Source organism: Diachasmimorpha longicaudata, chromosome 3, assembly GCF_034640455.1.
Source record: "Diachasmimorpha longicaudata isolate KC_UGA_2023 chromosome 3, iyDiaLong2, whole genome shotgun sequence".
NCBI classification, from domain to species: domain Eukaryota; kingdom Metazoa; phylum Arthropoda; class Insecta; order Hymenoptera; family Braconidae; genus Diachasmimorpha; species Diachasmimorpha longicaudata.
In genome coordinates this window covers 4,989,935-5,014,107 of record NC_087227.1, presented here as the reverse complement: position 1 = coordinate 5,014,107, position 24,173 = coordinate 4,989,935, and the positions used below count along the sequence as shown (strand labels likewise).

The window sequence follows — 24,173 nt, the reverse complement described above, 5'->3', positions numbered from 1 at the left end:
TTTGGTAGCTATTAAACAACTGTTTTGCATGCAATCTGTAATAACAATTTGACATTATGTATTGATTTTCAAATAATCCTAACGAGGGCATTTTAACCGTCATTTTCTTTCAATGCGCTAAGTTCCATTGGAAACACTCAAACATATGAACAATTCTTCAAAAATCATCTTTTTAAAGATCGTCAGTATGAATATGTGTGTGAACACTTGTGGACATTTGCTCAGAGATGTTAAAGTCTAGATTCTCAAGGTTGAACCAATTTTGAATAAACTTTGAAGATTTACTAAGTCTCTAGCCTGGACTTTCCAGTCCCGATCGAGCCATCACCGACAATCCTCGATCAACCCTTCGAATCGCCCGATAATTCCCCAATAATTAATTATCATTGATAACTCCTTGAAGTACTCTAGTGGAATATAATTGGGTGCATTGCGGTACATTATTTATGGCCCTAACAATTGTATGGGCTGGAGGGAACATTAACGTCTGAGTTTGAATCGGTCCTGGATTCGACTATGAAATGAAGCTTGATGCAATCCTGGACCCTACAGTATTGGATTATGGATAGGGATTGTCTCAATAATATAAAAACGATTTAACTATCAACTTTAATTATTTATTATCGCACGCAGAAGGTACATCTTTCTGGTATGATGTCTCCAGATCAACTGACTCTCAGTGACCAAAGATTTCACACTCTAGACCCATTTGCCAAGAGGCCCTTGTTCATTAATTCCTTTCTGTTTCTTCTCTGGTTCTATTTATTAAAACAATTCTAAACATTTCGGTACTGTTCGGAGAAAAACTATAAAAACTATAACATACTGAGATGGACTGAAAACAGCTATAGACAGACGAGTCATTCCTCCACACATATCAAGCACTCTCAACATCCAGCCTTGAAGAGCAAGACCCTTCAAGATTGCATTGAGCTTCAAAAGAGAAAATGTCTCTCCAGTTGAATCAACACAGAATCCAACGATGGAATCAAGATTGCCTCCACACTCGATCTCCAACCCTGGATCTACCTTCTTCCCATCCTCAGGCTGGACACTCCTCACCTGGATATTCACTTAATCAGGAACCCTCCGTTATCTGACCAAAGATCCTTTGCGTTTCCAACAGAAGAACATTCTAAAGGACCAAAACTCTGAAATTATTCTCAGGACCATCACTTTTCCGAACACTTCAAGTTGATGAAATCGTGAAATGTCTTGAAGTAAGTGGAGCTGACAATGTGAAGTGTATTCCAAAGGCAGAACAGTCCTAAAACAGCAAAAATGTAAACCACACACACACCCATCATATATATATATTCACGAACGAGAAGGGGACTATTACAGGGTATAGCGTGTGCAAAAAGGCGGCTGAATTGAAAAGAACCTGTGGAAGGTGGGTTAGACAGAGTAAATGACGTAGATGCGTATCACGCACAATGCGAGATCGTGGGAGCTCGCGTGCGTTCGCTCCCACGCCAGTGGATATTTCTCCGCGTCTCGTCTGTCTTCAACCGACCGTCTGCTGTATTTTCGTACTTGAAATAATCCTAAAGAATGGTTCTCATCTTTCCGACTAGTTATCAAAAACCCTGAAATTAATATTAACTGGGTGGGGTCAAATTATTAATGGATCAAGGGCGAATATTGATCGAATATCGACATGATTCATCTTCTCCTGAAGAATGATTCAGAGAAAAAAAAATATATCTAATGAATACGGCTCTTAAAATTGGGATCAATGTCCTTAATTGAGGGGGATGCGAGTGGAGTTGAATTTTTTTTTATGGCTTCATAAGTCATTGAGACAGATATTGTCCTTCGGAATTATTTGTCGGTGTATTTTAGAGGAAATTGCATTTTTTATTCATTTAATTGCTCGTTAACTATTAATTAATGGTAGAGTTGAATATGAAGAAATGAATGTTTGTTAATTGTTAGGAGTGGCTCAGTTTGATGGGGAATGTCAAGTTGAATAACATTTATCAGATAATTTATAGTTGTTGATTAATATTGAATGAACATTTTGGGGGATGAAACGGACGCTAATTTACGATGAAAATTCATTCGTTTGTAGTAAATAATCCGTTTTATCAGTGTCATTTGTTAATAGTTGCTGAATGTTGCTTGGAGTAGATGAATTGCTCTGCAAATGTGCAGAATGAAAATAGGTAAAGTTCTCATGGTATTTCAAATAAAGTGGAATGAATTCTTCTCATTGAATGTTCATTTCTCACTGGGAACGTGAGTTTTCGGAGACAAAAGATTAGGACGGTAGGGGAAGGGGTGGGTATACTCAATGTTGGAGACATTCGAGGGATTAATGTCATGCTGTAATGGTCGTTTACGAAACGTTATAATAACAAAGTGTCTAGGGTGGGGAAATGAGGGAGTAGCACCTGCTAGGATTATTTCTCACGCATTTGTCGTTTTGTTAAACACCTGTAACACATGGCATTTAGATATATATATATAGTGTATGTACACTGTACACCCCCTTCGATGGCTTAATCGTCGGTATTTCCCACAGTTTCGTTGTCTGTTTTTGTTTAATCATTTGCATTGATTGTGGGGAAAAGGAGAAATGTCCATTCCGACGATCGAAACGAGGTAGATTCAGCGTTGGAGATCGAGCCTGGGACCCAGCGTGGAATCAATCTTGATGGCATCATTGGGTCTGGTATTGATCCAACTCGAGCCGCATATGCTGGTTCGAATCTCCATCCAACCTTGAGACAGTCTTGTTTTTCCAGGCTAGAGGGTCCAGGATGGAATATGAAGCTTGAGGTTATTGGCGAATCCAAGACTCATTCAAACTCAGATGTGAATCTTCCATTCAGCCCATGTAATTAATAGGTTCATAATTAGGTTTATGTACGTCGATGTACCCCATTATATGCCACTAAAATAGTTCAAGGAGTTATCAATGATAATTAATTATTGGGGAATTATCGGGCGTTGGCGGTGAAGCCTCGATCGAAGCTGGAAATTCTAGCCCACTCTTCCATCTATCGTCCATTGGCACCTGGTCTTGACTTTTCTGATCCGAGGCTTAAAATTAAGATATCATCAAACATAACCGGAGGAATCATCACTTTTGGATAAATAATTAAATTCAGTCGAACAAACATTGTTTTTTCAGTTTCGAAAAAGTCGTAAATTAATCTCCAATCATATTTCCATCCCCCATTAATTTATTAGTCAACAGATTAGTCTAAACTCCTTTCGGATCGTCAATAGTTTATCGAAAACATTTTGAAACTATAATTTTTTATTTTTAGTAATTCTGTTTTTCACTGATAAATATTTTGTTGTGAGATTGAATTAGTTTCACATACATCTTCGACGTCATTTCAATCCTGCAACAAAATTTACTGGAAAATATTCTTCAGCAATTGTAATTCACTCTGTTCCTCATTTATGTCAATATTTGAATCACCAGCACTTGAACATTTGAAGTTGACTGAAGCAGAAATTCGTATGTATTTAATTCCACTCGAGGGTATCTCACTTCGTACCAAGTGTCAAGGCTGGTTATAGCTTCTACAGTAGTAATGATTGCCAGGGGCTATCGCCATTACCTCTAGCATGGTGTCGTTTGATTCTCATCAGTTGCAGCAGAGGGTTGAGAATTTTCACCGTAAAACCGTATAATCGATCGCATTGCCTTCTGGCGATTGAATCAGACGACTCTATTTGTCGCAATTTAATTACAAATGCAGCATCCCCTCGACAAGCTCTGAATTGCAGATGAAGACTGTCTTTGTCCTGTGATGAGACTCATATTCCCATCTCCAGGGCAGACATTGATGATCGTTGATAAGTCTTCAATGGTAGTTTGATTTATTACTGTCTCGATCCACTTGGTGTGGGAATTAGGAAGATTTGATTTTGTTGGAAGGATACAGATAACGTAATATAATGAGAAACCGGTCAATGGTGACCAGGTGCGAATGGATGATGGAACGTAGATTGAATCAAGAATTGAGAATTGACCCAGGTGAATCGAGCCTAGATTCTCAAGGTTAAACCAAGCTCTGATGAGTTTCGAAGACTGTCCAGGCTAGAGTTTCCAGCTTCGATCGAGGCTTCACCGACAACGTCCCATAATTCTCCAGTAATTAATTATCATTGATCACTTCTTGAAGTATTTTAGTGAAATATAATTGGGTACATTATCTATGAGCTAATAATTGTATGGGCTGAACGGTGTATTTACGTCTGAGTTTGAATCAGTCTTGGATTGGACAATGAAATCAAGCTTCATATTCTACCCTGGACCCTCCAGCCTGGAGGAACAACTCTATCACACATCAAGTAGATGGTTCCTCGAATCCAGGATCCAATGCAGGATTCATCGATGGAATCAAGATTACTATCACGTTGGGTCTCCCAGGCTCGATCTCCAACCTGCACCTACCTTGTCTCCAACGTCAGGATGGACATTTTTCACCTGTTCTAGGACAATTATTCAACATGAATTTTAATTTAATTTAATTGAAAAACATATTTAATTTGGATAGTGGCAAATTTTGACAATTTCTCCTCTAATTGATTTTGAAAATATTAAAAATTTTAGTTCATTTGACAGGCGTTCCCATTCCGACCATCACTCGATGGTTTCGAAGCAACGCTCCTCTCTATTTCACCTCTTCTCTTTACCCTGCCTTCACCCCCCCCCTCTGCCCCTCTCTTTGGTTCTTCTGGCTCGATGGCGGGAGCACCCAAGCGTACTTCCACTTCTTGCTTATGACCTGTGTCTTTGTCTCTTTCACTGTCCTCTCGTCATGTTGTGTTCCATGGATATCTTTCTTGTCACTACAACCACACATAAGTCATTCAAATTCACTCCCCCTTGCGAGAAGGTTAAAGACTCATCAGAAAGAAAATGACAAAGCCATTTACCTCGCTGGAATTTCAATTTTGTTTTTTGTTTTGTCGAAGATCACAGCCAATCTATTGGGTTCGAACATGCACTGTTGGAGACCCTCCAGATTATCGCAGATTGACTGCTTAGGATTTTTGATAACTGATGGAAAAAACGTTTTTATAACAATTTAGCTCATTCTCTTAGAAAATTGTTAGAAACGAAAAATTCGGAAAGTTATCGAAATTTATACAGATTTTCGTTTGGAAAATAGTTTCAATTGAACTCTCCAGATTGTTAAACCGTGAAATGTCAATGATTGAATTCAGAGAAATTGTTACTTGAATTTTTAACTCATGAAAATATTTTATTCATTCAATTCATTCAAATAATAATCATATAAATAGAAATGAATAATTTATCTGATAAGTTCAGTGCGACATAAAAGATCGCCGCAAACGGTGTGAGATTGTGACTAACAAAAATTTCAAAATTATCCAATTGACATTTTAGGAGTAATTTTTTATCAGCACTGTCCAGTAAATTTCCTCTTCAGCAACATCCCTATACCGCTCCTTCCAAAACGCCGATAACATTCAGTCGTATAAAAATCAAATGCAAAGCGAACCTTATAATCCGTAAAATGTAAGTTATCACCTGCAACGTTTAAAACAATGTTTTACTCGTTATTTTACTGCAATATGTAGCATTCACCCCGCCCATGAATATTCAGTAATTTTTATTTTTATTACAAAAAAAAAAAAAATACTAGACCATGTTCACCCGTGAAACATAATGTCTACAGGCTATTATACGCTCCGAGTTTTATCTGCACGTCTTATCCATATTCATAGCCACATTCATAATTTTGTTTTTTCTCTTTTTTCAGGTAAGTCCAGCTCATCAGTTTATTTTCCATGCGTGCGCGTACGGGTGAGTCAAATGCATTTTTTTTTTTCTCCAAATTTTTCTAGTAATTCGTCAGTAATTATTGATAGACTTGTGGATAATTGAAAATTGCTGAGGTAGAGAAAAAAAAAATGTACATGAAAAAGAATGAGCCGACGAGGATCAGTTGGGTTAGTTCGAGGTGTGCTCATGTAGATAAGCTCCGTTAATGACCGGACGCGCGTTCACCCAGCCAGAACTCTTTCGCGAACTCTTTTCTCCCCCACCACCCCCTCCATTCTGAAAGACTTCTGCCTTCTTTTTACATAGCATGTGCTTATGTGCTCCTTCTCGTTGCTCTTCGAATGTATTATAACGTCTAACGTACGTCTTCGAGTCCTTCGTTGGCACAACCAGTGAAACTTTTACTTTTCAATTTTTTATAATTTTAGTTTGACTGGTCGCTGAGTTAGAAAGAGGGAGATGTAGATTATTTATGATTTTGATAATATTTTTCATCTTTCCGGTAGTCGTGGTTTATGGGTTTTCTGATTTATTGCTAGGTGGAGTTAAAAATTATTGCGTAATTTGTGTATTCAAATGTGAAATGATAATCTGGGAGAAAATGTACATGTTTTAGATTATTTAAAGGATATGTCGATGCATTTGATTGTGATGATAATTATTGTCAGTAAAATCTGTAGTGAAGGGAATCGTTAAGTCGTGTTTAGAGTTTTTCATTTTTTCAGTTGAAGGTGAATGTCATGGGGGAGTTACAAAGTGATGGAATCGATTGGTTTATAAAATTGATTGATTGATTGATTAAGGACTGGGATGTATGGGATGCTAAGATGAAATTCTTCAACATTCGTGATGGAAGTAATGAATGAAAAAAATGCTGTCATTCGACAGTGAAAAATACCAGCCATCAGGGAAATAGTTACTCACTTTACAATGATTTTTATAAAAAATCACAGCAAAAATTGTATACTCACTGATTTTTTAATGCGATCTAGTATAATCATCATATGTTGTCGTTGTCGTGTAGAATATTGTTCGAATTTTTATGGTGAATAGTTAAAGAAATTACTGGAAAATTATCGTTTTCTGTTTGAGATCGTCCGTTTTGAAATTGAGATGGAATTTTCAAAATTTGGGTCACTTTTTCGGATTAATATGCCTTAAAGGAGAATAATAATTGGCTCCCAGATTTTCGAAAAATGTTCTAACAGTTGAATGCCCAAATTAAAATAATATTTAACAAAATTAGATAAAAGAATCGTTAAATGTCCAGAAACTTGAGGTAAAATAGGGCGCCAATAAAAGCTCTGATGCTCGATTGCAGAAGCACCGGGCCATTTCCCTGGAGAAAATATAACTAAAGTACTTGAATACCCAAGTATTTATTATCGGATTCTCAGTACAATGTTTTTTATAACCATGAGCCTCCCAGAACCAGTGATTTAATTCTGAAAACAAGTGTAAACGTCGTTCTCTGTATTTAATTTCCATATTAAAAAAAAATGATTATCACGAACTCATAAAAATTCTTCAGCCGAGCTTTCCACGAATTTCCTATTTTCGAAAAATTTGTAACTCGTCAGTGTTGATCAATCGACAAAAGAAAATTAAGTAAATTACATGAATAAATGGAGTAAAGAAGTCAGTGGGTTGCTGGTTTACATGAGTCAGTTGTATCAGCGCGTAACGTTGAAATAAAATGAGAATAAAAATAGGACACCTAGTGAATAAAAAAAAAACATGAAAAAGAAAAAAATAACGATGAGGAGGAGGCAAGGGGACCCTCTTTTCAAGCTTTATGCCTCGGTAACTTCACCGTCGTTTTCTTCGGTGAGCAAAAGTCCGTTACGTAATGAAAAATTGTCTGGGCAGATGCTTTCGTTACCATAGCGTGATTAAAACAATTATACATTTGTATATAACTTTAGTTACCATAATTTTCATCATTTCAGAAGGCTCATCAGTGACAGAGTTCCCTTAACGTAGCTCTACCCTTTGAGTAACTGTTAACATTATCAAAAACTAGAGAAATTTTTTACACGATCCGATCATATTTGCAGTCGTGATTTTTTCATCAATTTAATTATAAATAAATGAGTCTGTGACACGAGAGAAAACTTTCTCGTGAAACGAAAAAAAGAAATCCAGTTTTATGGGAATAAAGGGACACTGTCCTTTGCCAAAAATTCCATTGGCAGAACTATTTACCCAGACTGTCATTAGTCGGTGTCGAGTGATTTTTGTATGACAATTAGATATGTTTAAATATCCAACGAAATATCACTCTGTTTTTCGACAAAAAAAAGTTGAAAATTTCGACCTTAACACAATGTCTTATGAGAAAAACCACATTTCCGTTGTAGTCAAAGATTAAAATCTAAATCTTTGATCATTAGATGTAAAAAAAATCCAGTAATTTTTTGACACTTCGTAAAAGATAATCCACTGGGAAAAATCTTATAATTTGTTTATAAAAAAAAATGTTTAAAAAAATGTCTGCACTTTTTAATATTTAATTCAAGAAATACTGAGTGTAGATGATTTTTTTTGCAATCTACTCATTTAATTGGATAAATTTGACACCTGAAAATATTCAAAGTATTCGGTCGGTAAAATACCGACCTTTTAGGGCAGAGCTAATTTAAGTTCTGGTTCTGTCATTGATATTGAACTGCGATGTTGTTTATTATGATGAAATGCTTGAAAAATATATGGGAAACACGTAGAGGAGGCGATAGCGCCGGAAATGGCCAGTTGTCTAACAATAATGTAGTGGAGTACGAAGTGAGTCAGTGAATGGGACGTTCTTCGGGTATCGCGTTGAGAGACTCGTGGAGTCTCTCCGAAGCCTCTTACTCCGACACGGCTGGCCAGTTGCATACGAATGCGATCTGTCTTTCAACCTCTTAATGCCCCTTTTTTTCTCTATTTCTTGTTATTCCTACAAGGACAAAGCCGTGCTGTCTTAATTACTCATAAAATCACGTTAATTTCTTTCGATGGTAATGAGGAAAAAAAAGTATTGAGCAATCATTCAGCAAGCGGGATCGGGGAAAAAAGAAAGTGGGAATTTTTCGGAGACTCTTGATATATTTTTCATGTGTTATCACATCACTGATAGGAGAGTTCGATTGATTTTATCGAGTGAATTGAGTTGAATTTTTTTTTTAATTTGTTTGAATGAAATAAATAGAAAATACGGTAAGAAATTTTTCAAGTTTGTTAGACGATCGGTGGAATGATGTGGATGCAAACGACTATAACACAACATTAAGATCACAATTCAAGACTATGGTCGATGAGAATTGGCATTAAGGTAGTGCTGTTCCTTTAGTAAATTCAAAGTTATCGAAAATTACTCGAAATTTTGAGAAAATCCGTTCACAGTTGAGATTGTTATTTTTTTTCAATTTAATTATCTTTTCTGTTTTAAAAACAGATAAAAAACCTGAATTTTTCATCATTATATGTAAAATAAAATCCAGGAATTTTTCACCGATTCGTAAAAGGTAATTCACCCCCTGGGAAATGAATTCCATCATTTATTAATAGAAAATAAATCTTTAAAAGATATTAATACACTTCGACATTTAATTTAGATATTCGAGACTATCGATATCTCAAAGATTGTCACCCTTATTTTTCATTGGTTCAGTCGTCTAAGGCGGTTAATTTGAATTCAAAACTATTACATATTGGAATTTTCAATCATGATTTTTACAATTGCACCGTGCGCTCGGTCTCGTACCTAAAAAATTTCATGTAACGATGTTGGTTCAGCATATAATACCTCGAGTAAATGCTCCACGTCGTAAAGGAGCGCAGATCACGCCATAATCCTCATGAAAGAAATACGTAAAATACATAAATTTTACACGTATAACTTCATTGATGGTGAAAGCCGTGTGTGTCACTTGTTGCATTCTGATAGTACAGTAGCTCTCGCACACAACTGTGTACCCGAAATAGCCTCTGATTTCCTCACACCAATAACTATCGTTTATCTTTGTTCCACCAGTCATCACTTTTATTTTTTCTCCTCGGTCTAGGCCCTTCCTACCCATCGTGGCGCGGCCCACGGCCACTTCCGGTTACTCTTTCTCACTAATTTTGAGGTCCCCCACTTGGCATCCTCCCCCTAATACCCCCCTCCCCCTTCTCCTCCCCCCTCGGGACTTCCGGTCGTCTTACTACGTTTTACTACGTACCACTGACACCACCAGACTTTTTCCTGCCCTTCAGGCGACAATCACATCATTTGTTTTATCTTTTCACGGAGAATTTAACACTCAATCGCAAATTGTTAAGCGGTAAAATACGTCTTGGAAATAATATTTAACGTGTAAGGAAATAATTTTTAATGTTTTTTACAGTTATCAATATTTAGATGCGCCCAAAAAATTTTTTTGTTTTTTGTTTCTGTTCTTTTTCAATCTAAGGAATGAAATAATTAAAGTTTGGAGTGGTATTAACTGTCTAGGAATGGCGATGTTGAATCGGAATAACTAAATATTTATTAATATTTAATTCTCACATTTCCTGGATCTAAGGACCTTGAACTAAAGGTTTCACAGTTCAAGAATTCTGTAGTGAAGTGTTAAACCGAGGCGAGTTAACTTATCTTCTACTATTGTTCGATGAATATCTCCAAAATTACGGGAAATGGCAGAATTTCCATAACAAATTTTTTGTACGCAAAAATAAGTTTTAAAAAAGGTCCCGTGAAAATGTTTTCATTGTTTCTGGATTTTGAGATATTTATCGGAAACCAAGGCTGATCAGTTAACCCGTTTACCCCATCACTACATCAGTTCTGACTTGCAAAACTGAATTTTAAAAAACCCTCAATCGGTCCAAAATCACAGAAAAACTGCTGTAAGTTGAGAAAAATGTCAAAAATTTTTCCTGAAAATTATCAGCTCTTGTTGTTTATAACTAACGAAAATTTCCAAAGCTTTCAAAAGTAAAAAAACAAAATTGTAATTCGACGATTTTTCTCTCAAATGAGAAGAAATATCGCTGTATAATGAATATAAAACAATGACTAATTAATGAATAAATTAATGCATCATGCTGAGTCACGATGGCGCCATAATCAAGAGTTGATCGCCATTGATTTTACCGTTATGCACTCGTATGTAAATGCGTCTCACAGATTCGTTAAGACACCGTAGCTAATTACGAGGCCATTGATGCCATGTTAATTATCCTGATCGATCGACCGATAGACCGAGCCAGGTGCAGCTCTCCCTCCGATACCCTAACACTGAGATATCCCCCATAAAGGACAATATCATGACACATGTAACTGGTCATTTTTCTTTTTTTTTTTCGAATGTTCTAAACCCATGTAAACAAGGGACAAACAACTAAACCGTTGGCCTTTCTTCTTTCAATTCTCGTTACGTAACTGCTTGTATTGATTTGCTCGATAAACATTGTACTAGAGGAGCGTGACGTTACCGCATACATCCGTGTATGGGAGTCGATGACGGGAGAACAAGACGTATTATCTTTAAAACAATGACTAAAAGGGAATTTCTGAAAATATTTGCTTTAGAGAAAATTATGAGGGAATTTTTTGCCGATATTTAATTTGTAACGTCGCATAAACAGATTTTTTTTGTTCTTTCCTCAAAAACTTTGATAAAACATCATTTCTAGTCAATTAATTTTTTAAACTTTTAACTTACAAATTAGCTTTAAACGAAAAAAAAATTTAAGTAAAAATTAGACCTCCAGGGGGCGAATGTTAGTTTTATCACAAAAATTAGCTTCACAAGTCTAATTTTTCCCACAAAATTTGACCTAAAAAGTTGTTGATTATCATTTCGTTCCAGGTTTCGACCAAAATTTCTTTCTGTGTACGAACCATTTTATTTTGGGCCTAACAAAAAATCGTCAGACGGATTCTAATGCGAGGAATTTTTTTTTTTTGAAGAGAGATATTTTTATAAAGGATTATTTTTAGTTGATTAATTTTTGAAACTTTCAAGTCTTATAAATGACTTAAGAAGACTTAAGAAGGTAGAAAAGTTAATGTCCCTTCGGATTATTATTTCTATTACATCATTGTTGTTAATCTACGGTTTTATTTCTCAACATTTTTAAAAAGATGATTTTTCAATGGTGATTTTCACTTTTTCAAAATTGGGGACTTTTCGAATTAGGAACCGTAAACTACATAATTTTCGTCTCTCATAATAAATTAATCATGAGCACGATATTAATAGACTCATCTTAATTATATATTTGTGATAACCTCTTCATCGTTTTCATTTTCATTTAATGAAATAAGATAAGATCCACGAGGGGAGCCGGGAAATCTCGTTCTAATTAACTTGATACCATAAATCAGTCGTTTGATTGAAAAATATTCTGTATCAATTCCTGCGATTGACTTTTGTACTCATTTTGCGATCGAAGTGAGATGAGGATAGACCGGAAGTCGAACGCCCCGAGAGATCTGACCGTTATCTTCCTCCTTCGATCACGCACTTTCACGGAAGACAGCAGAGGGAAGTCTCCTCAGAAATCCAAACTCAACTCCAAGCAAAAAAAAAAAATAGATGGAGCCCGGAATGAATGAGTTTATCCTCAATTTTATAATACGATCTGCAAAAATTAAACTGATGAAAAAAAAATCCGGGGAAATAGTGTTCACTTGTGAAATGCGAGACGAGAGAGCGGAAGTAGAGTTTCATGGACATCGAGACGAGGGTCACGGGGTTAACGGAAGTCACGAGTAGGTTACAGGATCGATTCATTGATTTGCACGATCGAGGAAGTAACTTCACAATTTGCGGACAAGGAATGTTTTTTTAACGCATGAATTTTTTTTATTTCTGGAAAATAAAATCAAGGGCAGTCAGAGTTTTATTTAAATTTCAAATTTCATTGAGCATCTGACGAACTAAAAAAAAAATGAAAAGCACAAATGTGAGCAAATTTTCTTTTGCATTTCCTGGTATTATTTTTTAAATATAATCCCCCCATTCGAACAAACAATTGAGAAATGTTTACTCGTAATCAGCAGCTAATCACAGGGTGAATTCATTAATTTGTACGATTGAGGAAGTGACTTTACAATTCTCGGAAAATGACTGCATCTGCAAATCAATTTTTTTTTACTATTTATACAAAAGAATTCGCGGACAGTTCAGTTTATTATTTATTTTCACGACTTCTCACGATAGCCCAAACAACTAGAAATTAAAAAGACAGAAATATGAGAAAAATGTCCTCCTCGATTTTCTCGGAATCCATTTAAAATATAATTTTCTCATTAAAATAATTCAACAAAAAATTATTGATTTATTCTCACTATCCACCTGTATTCTATTTTAACGAGAATATTATATGAGATCGTGTAACTTAACGTTCATGAGTGCGATCAAGTGTATTATGCGAGCGAGGCTGGAGGCATATTTCCTAGTTGTAATAAATGAGCCTAAAAATAAAAAGTAAAAAGTTGGGGAAAAAAAAGTTGTTGGATAAAAACTTGTCCAGCCTCGGGCATTCCACCTTCCCAAGTACCCCCTCCCCCCTACCCCTCCTTCACCGTCACCCGAAGCAACCGCGAGACACTTTTTGCCACAATTTTTCCCTTTCTTTCAGTGCATGCAGGAAACTTCCTTCCTTTCCTTCATTCACACATTTATTTTACATTTTTAAACTTCCTAAAACTATTTATTATCAGTAGGAAATGACATTGACATGTGTCAATATTAGTTTCCCATTAAATTGTCTCACTTATCTTCATTGAAAGCTCCATTTTTCCACGACGGGAGTTGGCAATAATTAGTTAGTTTTTTTATATATTTCGGTATCGAAAGGCTATTTACTCTGAAGTTCAGTGACATGATTTCAGAGTTCGTGCGATTTCATGGGCATAACTAGATCATTAAAGCCATTCATTGCGTTTGGAGGATTTCGTGGGTTCATTATTTCTAGTAATTTCAGACGATTTCAGGAATTTCAGGGTTTTCAATTAATTTTTTAAAATGTCAAATAGAGCTTTATTTAATGGGAGGAAAACAGATTCAAAAGAAATTCTTCAATTGCTGTAATTTCTTCATCGATTTTTAGATCATTCGAAAACCAAATTGGCGAAGAAATAGTTCATCGGTATTAATTTATATTTACAAGTCTATGAATATCCATTGGTTGCATTTTTCAATATTTTCTTTCTTTATCCAAAATTTAGTAATTGCAAAGGACACTAATTTCTGTAACAATTTAGTTTGCCTCCGATGCTGAGAGTTTGGCGGTCACTGCGTTCATGACGAATTCATGAAATATTTAAATATGCAACAGACGAACCAAAATTTAATACAAAATATTCCGAGAAAATACCGATTTTTGGCGGCACCCCGGGGGGAGACGGGGTTTTTCATGAAAAAATTGAGGCGCGCGACGGAGACTGGAACTATTTCCGACTCCATATGATTTCGCTCGATTTCATGTTATTTCATCTGATTTCAAATGATTTTATATATAATCAGGGAATATCGATGAAATTTCATGGTTTCAGTGATTTCAGGTGATGATTTCATAAGATTAGATTTAATTGATGAAATAATTTCATTGATGTGACACCACGATTTCATCAGTGACTGACCCTTCGCTCATTACCGCAGTTTTCAATTGAATACTATTGCATTTTCGGAGATTAATTAGGGTTGGAACCGCTCCAATTTGTAGTCCCATTATTATAAATTAATTCGATTAAATTCTGTGAACAAATTCACATTGTTGTGAATCCGTTCTCATTTCATCACAATTGCAAAGTTTCTTCCGCGCCCCAATATTCATCAGTATATTCCATTTATAACACTCACTTCACTTATAATTTACCTCATTTATTTCATCTCATTTTCGTTCATGTCTTCGTTATAATTCAATCAACCGCTCTCATCGCTAGCAATTTTCACGATAAAATAATTTTTTTCCTGTCAGTATACCTCCGAGAACGAGCGGCCACTCGGCCTCCCGAAAAGCATTCACCCGATCCGGTCCAATAATAAAAAAAAAAAAAGAAGTTGACCCAACACCCGAGCCAAAAACGCAGAATAAATACTCGGAATAACATTGGCAAACTTCCAAACTCCTTCAATACATATTCCAGAATTACAAAAAAAAATTCCCATCTCATAGCATCATCCACCCATATTACCCCCTACAATAAATCCCCCTCTCCATCAGTTATCGCCATCAATCCACCAAAAAAGCTCCACAATACTCACGAAAATATATTCCCAAAGTAGTAGATCGTAGCTTCATTCATAACCCTCCTGTTTTAACATTTGACGAAGTGAAGCGGATGTCGTGCCCCCCCCCCTCTCCCCAGTCCGACAACAAAGACAGAAAACACGTGACATCAGGCGTCTCCACCCGCAAGAGCAAGTAGGATCCAACGAGACCAAGAATAACAAGAAGAACAAGAGTAAAAAAAGAAGAAAAAAAAAAATATGAAAAAGGAACTCCAGCAGAACAGACCAGCGATCAGAAGAGCCGGAGAACAGGTGCTGTATTACAGCGCATGTGCAGAAACGAGTGGCGCTGCAAGCGCTCCCCCTACCACATATTCATCTGAAACTCAAGTGAGGGATATTTCATTCATAAAACCAACTCAACGTCAATCTCTGTATTGCTCCAAGGCCTAGATGAGGACAGAGAAAACAGCGGGACAATGTGAATGAGAATGATGGAGTGAAACAAGTGAGAAGGGAAAGGAAGGTGAAACCTTTTATACGTTTTATCCATCTTCGTTCAACCTCACGGCGTTCACTCCCCCTATAATAAGTCCACCTCTCCCTCCCCCTCTCGCCCTCACCTCCCCACTTATTTCACCAAGCAAACTACTGCGCATCCAACTGCGCGCATTATTTTCAGTCGTCGCCTGTATCCCGTCGTAGAATCCGCGATTCAAAGAATCGCATTTAATTTTTTTTTTATCACTCGTTTCATCTTCACAGAAGCGAACGGAATCGGAAAAATGTAACGAGTTGGGGACTTTTTTTTTTTTTTTTTTTTTTTTTCGTCACTTCATATTGGGGACTTTTTTTAGGTTAAAAATATGGGATTCCCCCCACTTTGTTACCCCACCTTAACAGAGGTTTAAAACATGTTCTCTCTCTATTCCCCTCCCCACGATCCTTCAACTTCCCCTCTTGTTTCTTTCTGTAACTCCTTTCCTGCCCTTCGCGCCTTCTCAACACGCGTGTCTCTACGGTTTTACCCAGCATTTACCCGTGGTACGTGAGATGGTGCGCGGGTCGGTTTGAGTTTTTGAGAATTTTATCGATCAATCGTCGGATTTAATGATTTTTTCATTGATTTTACTGAGTGAAGGAATGATCATTGTGAGGAATTGAATACAAAGTGGGGAAACGGATGTTGAGGTTGGGGACAATACGTTCGTTAGTCGCCGCGTGTGTCGGTTCTTATCCCCCCACTGACCCCCTCCCCCTCCGATCCGCTGCCCCCCTCCCCACCCGGACTACAATATTTGCGTTACGGAAACGTCAACTGCGCCCTCTTTGTTTTGAGGGATTTTAGAGGATTTTGTCGAATTTTTGAAAAAAAATTTCGCCGCTTTTTAGGTGCGACGGAGCGCTGCTCAATTTTGGGTCTTAATTTCCAAATTTCAAGTTAATGCGTCATTTTTTCATGTGAATTTTGTAAATTGAGTGCAACACATGGTGGGGACACGTGAGAGAATAAAATTTTCAAGTTTTTGTCGATATTTATTGGTGAACAAAGATGGGATAAATTAATTGATTGAGAAATATCAATTAACTTGTTGATTTATGGAGAAAGTAATGATCAAAGAACGGTAATAATGATCTGTGAGAGTTGTAATGACTTCGTTTTGTGAATTTCGAAGGACTCTGGTGTGTGTTGAAATAATTGAAATACTGTCTGTGATAATTAAAAAGTAATAATTGTGGTAAATTTAATTAATTTAATTGATGATAGTAAAAAGTTGATACGTGGCTTGAGACAAAGGGATTTACCGATGTACGTCGATTACGGTGGTGAGACGCAACACATCGGAATGGGAATCAAGGCCATGAAGTCGTTCGGCAGGCCCAGAGGTAATGAGACCATTTATCTCCCCAAAAACGTTTTTTTTTGTTTTGCTGGGACTTTTGTACTCGAGGGGCCGATGATGAGAGTGAGTTCAATTCAGAGCCCGGGAAATTTAGGCCTAAAAAGGCGATACGATTATTTATTCTGTGTAAGACTTGGACGGGCCACGACACAGGGGGACTTCACTTGGAAGAGGTCGCACTTGGGACTGGTAACGTGACCCAGTCGCTACCGCATCCTGAAAATGTGTCGAAAAATATTATAATTTGTGGAAACGTCTCAGTTTCTGAAGGTGTACCGTATCCTCCGGGAATGACTTCGAGATGATTTCAGTCGTTATATTTTTCACTTTAAGGGGAGGTCTCTAAAAAAAGATGAACATTTTTGGAGCTGTCTGTCTCACAGGGAATTGTATCGTCTTCCATGGTCTTCCCAACTCGATCTCGCACGAGTTAAAATCATCAGAAAGGAGGGAACGAGCTGATAAATTCACTTCAACTATTGATAAGAGACAGCATCCTGTTATTTGCAATACGACAGTTCCAAAATTCCCATTTTGCCAGCGTTTCGCCGACAGTTTAAAATCGAACAGGTCATTGCACTCGGGTTTCCGGGCGATTTTTCAAATTCATCGAACAGATTATATCGTAGGACTTCTATCAACAATCATTTTTATTTAATTCAGCATTTGCAACTTATTAACACAGTTTATCAGTCATAAATCATAAATATTAACCATCAATGTCTAGACTGTATTGATTCCTTAAATTCTGGGTTCACAATCTTTGAACACATGATGCCAATGTCTAATACTCTCCAGGTTAGTGTACAATATTTAGCAATTTTGGATATTATTTCTTGATGCTGATCTTCAAATCGTGGATATTACCATACGATCTGACCGACACCTTCTTCAACACAACCGCATCCACACGAATATAAAAAATTATCTCAAAAGAAAAATTAGATAAAACAATTTTTTAAATTTATAATTGTCATTTAAATTCAAATCAACAAATTAAGTGCTCGTTGAATCACTAGTCACCGCGTATATAATAGGACTAAAAACCACAACAACTAATTAATTAATTTTTCTTTATATTAAAATTCGAATGCCTGACTATCTCCAAATCTAATTCAATGAACTAAAATTCATCGACGTGCATTAGATTGTTTCGCTTGCATTTTAATAATCTATCTATCTATCTCATCTACCGACCCTCCTCCTCCTCCCCCCCATCCCCGGGGCCCCTTTAAATTTGCTCAACGGGAATTTAGGGGAGCTCTTGACTTTGACATTGAAACACTGGGATTAAGGTTTGACGTACGTTTATGGCACGCGAACGTGACTCTTGGTATGCTGAGGATGTAAGTGTTGGGTGAGGATTGCTCTCGGTGGGACAGATGTTCATCTCGAGTAGTCACTTGAGACTCAAGGGAGGGATTGAGGGGGGGGGGGAACCCTAATGCAACCTGCACACTGTCGATGGAGTTGGTGAAGTCCCAAGCACTAGCCGCTTCCTGTCTTTACCCCCGGCTGAGAGGGGAGGGGAGGTGGCGCGTGGCTGAAGTTAACTCGACTAACCCACATCACAGAAGCACACGAAAATATTAATTAAGTAGTTTCATAATTTTTTATTTATAAGTTAAATTGTGATTGCAGTTAAATTTTCAATTTGGTGAAGTGGAATTTAATTGGAGATAATATTGTTGGGAGGATCTTTTGGTTGATTTGGTTGGATTTTGGTTTTATTTGAAAACTTAAGATAGAAAATTTTTTTCAAGTTGAAATTTTGAATTAATTAAAATTAGAGGAACAATGAGTAGGTGGATTGCTCATTTTTTGGAGATACTTTTGAAGGACAGGGGAACGTCGGAATGAAATTGAAATTTGTTGGGTCAGTGGAGGCGAGAGTTTTAGGGGAGGAAAATCGAAATGATTGTTGAACAAATGTGAAGACAATAGAGAGATCTTCGAAAAGTTAAGATATATTTGACAATTCTTTGATCGTTTCCAATTTGCTCTAACGATTTTTATGAAGAATTGTTTAGTATAGCTAAAATAATTATTTTCAGGGAGAGAAATTATTTATAAAAACTTTATTAGTGAGTGTATTAAAAAATCACAACTTCTTGGTTGACAAAAAAACTGACGCTATTTAGGTCAAATTTCTCTGGATTTCTGGATAAATTACTGGAGAGTTCCGAACAATTTTCATACATTTTCGGGAAAAATTAACGTTTTAAACTAATTAAATGTCAGTGCGAGAACTGGAATTCTCTTCTGGTCAGCAGTTTGTTTTTTTTTTTCGTGTGTTAACACCAAAATATTTGTCATAAATTTCTCTTTACGTCGAAGATAATTTCGTGTCTTTAACATCCAATTTTCGGATCATTATTGTCACGTTGTCTTGTTCAACCGAGATCTTCCCATTCTTGGACTGAAGTTGATTCAGCGGTTCAATGTTTACTCTTTGATTTTTAATTTTTTTTTAACAAACCCACGACGAATATAAATTTTTTCCTCAAATGATTATGAGTTACTTCCGTTGAGCAGCGCACGCACTACACATATTGAACGACCGGTGTCGCATGAACGGTTTGTGTCGTTTACTTTTATTTTAGAACTTAATGCCCTGGCAGTGACGCCGGATAAAATTAGGGCCTCGAGTTTTGGCTCGCACGTGCGCCAGCACGTTTTTCGATGGAGCATCAAACGGGTGTTGCGAACGAGATGCCAGGGGGAGGGAGGAAGACGAGGGCGGAAACGCGCACTGGGGACACCCGGTGTTGAAAAAAATATTGGGAAGACATTTTTTACTGATATAAGGGAATGAAGAGGCGACTCATGTGAAAATTCGGATTCAGTTGTGGAGCTGTGAGACCACATTTTCAGATCCGAAACCGAACGTCTGCTAAAATGATAAAAATTCTGTTCAGCGGACATATCAATAGATAAAAGGTAAAGAAATGGAGGATCGAATGAGGATTTGGGGGAACAAAAATTATTGATAAATTACGTGCCTGTTACGTAATCCAGTGCCAGTTAAAATAATATTCGATTAAAATTATGGAACAGTTACGCACTTTTTAAGAGAACTTTCAGGAGAAAATCCAAAACGTTCCAGAAAAATTATGGAACGTTTAATGAAAAATTGTCAATTTTCCCTGATTTGACTATCAGATTATGGACCAGATACGTAATTTTTAATGAATTTCTCTGCGTGTTGGATAAAGCTTGATTGAGAATTGGCCAATGTGGGTCGAACCTGGATTTTCAAGGTTGAACCAAGCTTGGATGAACCTAGAGATCTTGCTAAATCGCTCCAGGCTCGATCGAGACTTGACCGATAATCGTCAATCGTCCGGTAGTCTCGCGATAATTAATTATCATTGATAACTCCTTGAAATATTTTAGTGGAATATAATGGAGCACATTGAAGTACGTTATTCATGAACCTAATAATTATTAATTAACTGAATGGAATATTTACGTTTGAGTTTGAATGAGTCTTGAATTGGACAATGAAATCAAGCTTCATTCTACCCTGGAGCCTCCAGCCGGGAAGACCAGGACTGTTTCAAGGTTGGATTGAGATTCGAAGGAGCTTATCTCTGATAATTCTCGGAATTATTACGGATTACGTTTTTCATCCCAATTTCAACCAATCAAATGGTGGCATTTCTCGTCACGTGGTACCAGTAAGAGGGTTTTACTTCGGATATTTTTCGGATATTTCCCTGTTTGTTGCTAATCAATGAAAATATCCGATAAACAATTTGTACCGGTTTCAAACCCCAAAACTGTCATTACAAAAAATCAAGTTCAAAGACTTTACCTCGACATGAGCAGATTTGGAGGAGAATCCTTGGAGATTATTGATAAAAAAATTAAAAAAAATGTTGCTAATAATACGGTGAAGACAAAAGCCACAATTTGAAAACAATTCTCTGCATTTTGTGCAGATAGAAAATATGTATACGCTGAAAGCCACAGCTACGAGTGAAAAATCATACCATAGGACGTGAAATGCCGCACATTTAATTACTTGAAATTGAAATCAAATAAATAATCCAGCCAAATACCCCTTGACCTTCAAAATTAATCGGATATTTCCCTCCAGTTCCCCTGCGTAGCACCGCTCAGGATAATTTTCGCAGAAAAACCCTCGCCCTTCGCGCTCGGAATTTTTAATCTGCAAAATTTATCCCTCTCGGGAAATATCCGATAATTTTGAAGGTCTTGGGGTATTCGTACTAAATATCCCCGAATTCGAGTGAAATTTCCTCTGCTACCATTATAATTTTTCCAAGTCTTAAAAAATTAATACGTTTCACGATGCACCACAATATTTTTTTTATAATTTTAATTTTCTAGTTATTTTATTTCTTTAAATGGCAGAGTATCAATTATTGCTACTAAATCGTCTATTTGATGGTCAATATGTAACCGATTTGCACGATTCTATCTACTTCATGGTTAGATAAGATTCAGATAGAATTGTGGTTGTATCCAACCGTAAAACAATGCATCATTCACCGCAATCAGCATCTATTATTGGATGGCTCTTAAGGCTGGGTTGAATCTCTGAGTCAGTCAATCATATCAAAATGTATTTGATTGCGTCTGTAAATAACGTTATTACAGATTTGACCTAATTTTGAGTAGAGACGTTTATATTTATCCATTTTGGATTTACCTCGGTGTACCTGGATCAGATGTTTTATGGATGAAGGAAGCAATGATTTTTCAAATTGATTGTTCATCGAATTTGTAACGAAATTGAGACATTTTGAGGAATTGAGAAATGATTATTCCAGGAGTATATCGGAAATCACGAGAGAGGGGAATATGTCAATGAACCCTCTTATGCTAACATTACCAAATTTATAGATTAATTATTTCAATTTGAGGTGATTAACTTTTCCGGGCAACGAATGAGGTTAAAACGTTGTAAATTTATTGTTGATCAGTTAAAAGTTCTCCTCTTCTTCTCTTGGAGACGGGAAATATCTTAAGATGTTTAAATGCAAATCTTATGACCGAGGGAGATCTTATGATTTAAAAGAATAATTGGAGGGAGATTGTGGATAATTAATTTCTCACAATCATTATCCAAATTAGGACTCTTGTACAATAAATTCACAGACTTTTCCTCAAATATTTTTTGGAAAATTCTATGGTTTTTGGAGTGAAATCACATTTCCGAAAAAATCATAAAATGAATGTGCATTTTTCATTTTTCCACGATTTTGGGAATAAATTATGGTGTGTCCCGTAAAAAAGCCCTAACTTTCGTGTAATTTCTCTCAAACTTCATAGAAAATTTCCATTTCCTTTTGCACGGAGAGGAAAATTCTATAAAAATTACGTGCCACTTATGTACCACCACAAAAATGTCCGGTAAAAATTACGAAACAGTCACCCACTTTTTCAATGAAGTCCCGGAAAAAGTCCAAAACGTATCAGAAAAATTATGGAACGTTCAGTGAAAAAATATTCCGTAATTTTTATGACGGAGAGACACGTAATTTTAAAATAATTTTTCTCTCCATATGGATATTTGCCTCAATGTCAGTCAGTTCGCGAATTATTCAACTTCTCTGCCACTTTTTTATTGGACTTTTCCTTCTGCGCAAAACAACGAATGATGAATAATTTTTAACGCGCGTTTTTTGAATTATTTTTTGTGCCGATCTAAAATGATCGTTTGATCCTCAAGATCATTTGATCGTCAAATAAATCCCGATAAATCCTCCACTCATGTAATTGCAATCAAATAACTCTAGAGATATTCGTGGAATAGTTAGTTAAGTCCCTAGTCAATGTTTATTGAAGTATTTCATCAACTTTTTTCCTTAATTTTTGTTTTTTCATTACCATAGAATCCACAGAATTATTTAGTATTGATGAATTCATTGGCAAACGCGTCGTGGGGAGCGCAACGCCAACGGATCGCCGACGTGACTGGAAAGATAAATTCTGAAATCCTCGTCCTCATCCCCCCATTGCCTTTTTTTTCTTCTTTTTATTTTAATACGAAGTTTGTTTGCCACTTGATGCCGCCGTAACACACATCTATCGAAATGTCCCTCGTGTCCTCTTGCCCCGTGGTCATTCGTGCGGCCCGTGCTGGGGAAAATACGTTTCTTACATGACAATGATCTTTCTATCGCCCCTCAAGAATCTCTTCGGCATAAATTGCAATTCAATGCGAATATTTTTTAATATTGAAATTAAAATTTCCGGGTAACTCGTCAGCCAAAGTTCGTGGAATTCAAGAAAAAAAAAAAATGATTCTACAATTGTTTTTGTTGAGAGAATAGTCATTCACTGGTGAAATCATGGTGTCGGGTGTTGATAAAATGATTTCATAAATCGCATCTGATCCCATGAAATCCTGTAACATCACCTGAAATCGTTGAAATCATGAGATTTCATCGATTTTTCGTAATTACGAAAGCATTTGAAATCGGATGAAATTACATGAAATCAAATGAAATTATATGAATTTGGAGGGGCTGTTCGCTATCGAATAGTGACGGAAAAAAAATTATTTTATCGTGAAAATTGCTAGTGATGAGAGCAGTTGATTGAATTATAACGAAGAAATAAACGAAAATAAGTTGAAATAAATGAGGTACATTATAAGTGAATTAAGTGTTATAAATGGAATATACTAATGAATATTGGGGCTCGGAGGAAACTTTGAAATTCCGATGAAATGAGAACGGATTAAAAAAAATGTGAATTTGTTCACAGAATTTAATCGAATTAATTTACAATAATGGGATTACAAATTGGGGCAATTCTCGCTCCAATTAATCTCCAAAAATGTATTTCAGTATTCAATTGAAAACTATGGTACGGTGAGTGAGGGGCCGCGATTTTACTGGTGCAATCGCGGAGTCAGAACTCAATGAAATAAGTTCATTAATCGATCTGAAATCAAAACCAGTTTAGTACCGTCGCACGCCTTCTCATTCATGAAAAATCATTTTTGTCATGAAAAAAAATCCCCCCCTCTCCCCTGGGAGAGAATGTGCATCAAAATTGATATTTTCTCGGTATTTTTCGTTTTAAAATTTGGCTCGTCTATTCTATATTTAAATATTGCATAAATTTATTGTAAGGCAGTGACTGCCAAACTCTCAGCATCGGAGACAAAGTAAATTGTGAACTGTGATTTTTGCAGGAATTGCTGTCCTTTGCAATTGATATATTTTGGATAAAAAAAGAAAATCTTTGAAAATGGAACCAATGAGAATTCATGGATATGTCAATATCAGTCAATACCGACGAAAT

At 36.4% G+C, this 24,173-nt stretch overlaps 1 protein-coding gene across 6 annotated transcripts in view; it reads left to right on the top strand.

Moving 5' to 3' along the window:
• LOC135160377 (ETS-like protein pointed) overlaps positions 1 to 24,173 on the top strand; it is a 107,483-nt gene that overhangs the window by 45,760 nt on the left and 37,550 nt on the right. The window contains exon 1 of one of the 6 annotated variants that reach the window (XM_064116867.1): positions 16,003 to 16,872. The exons of the other annotated variants lie outside the window; for them this stretch is intronic. Within the exon in view, the coding sequence (XP_063972937.1) occupies positions 16,794 to 16,872 (79 nt within the window). The 5' untranslated portion in view covers positions 16,003 to 16,793. Of the gene's footprint in view, positions 1 to 16,002; positions 16,873 to 24,173 lie in introns of those variants that run through there. 6 annotated transcript variants of the gene reach the window in all.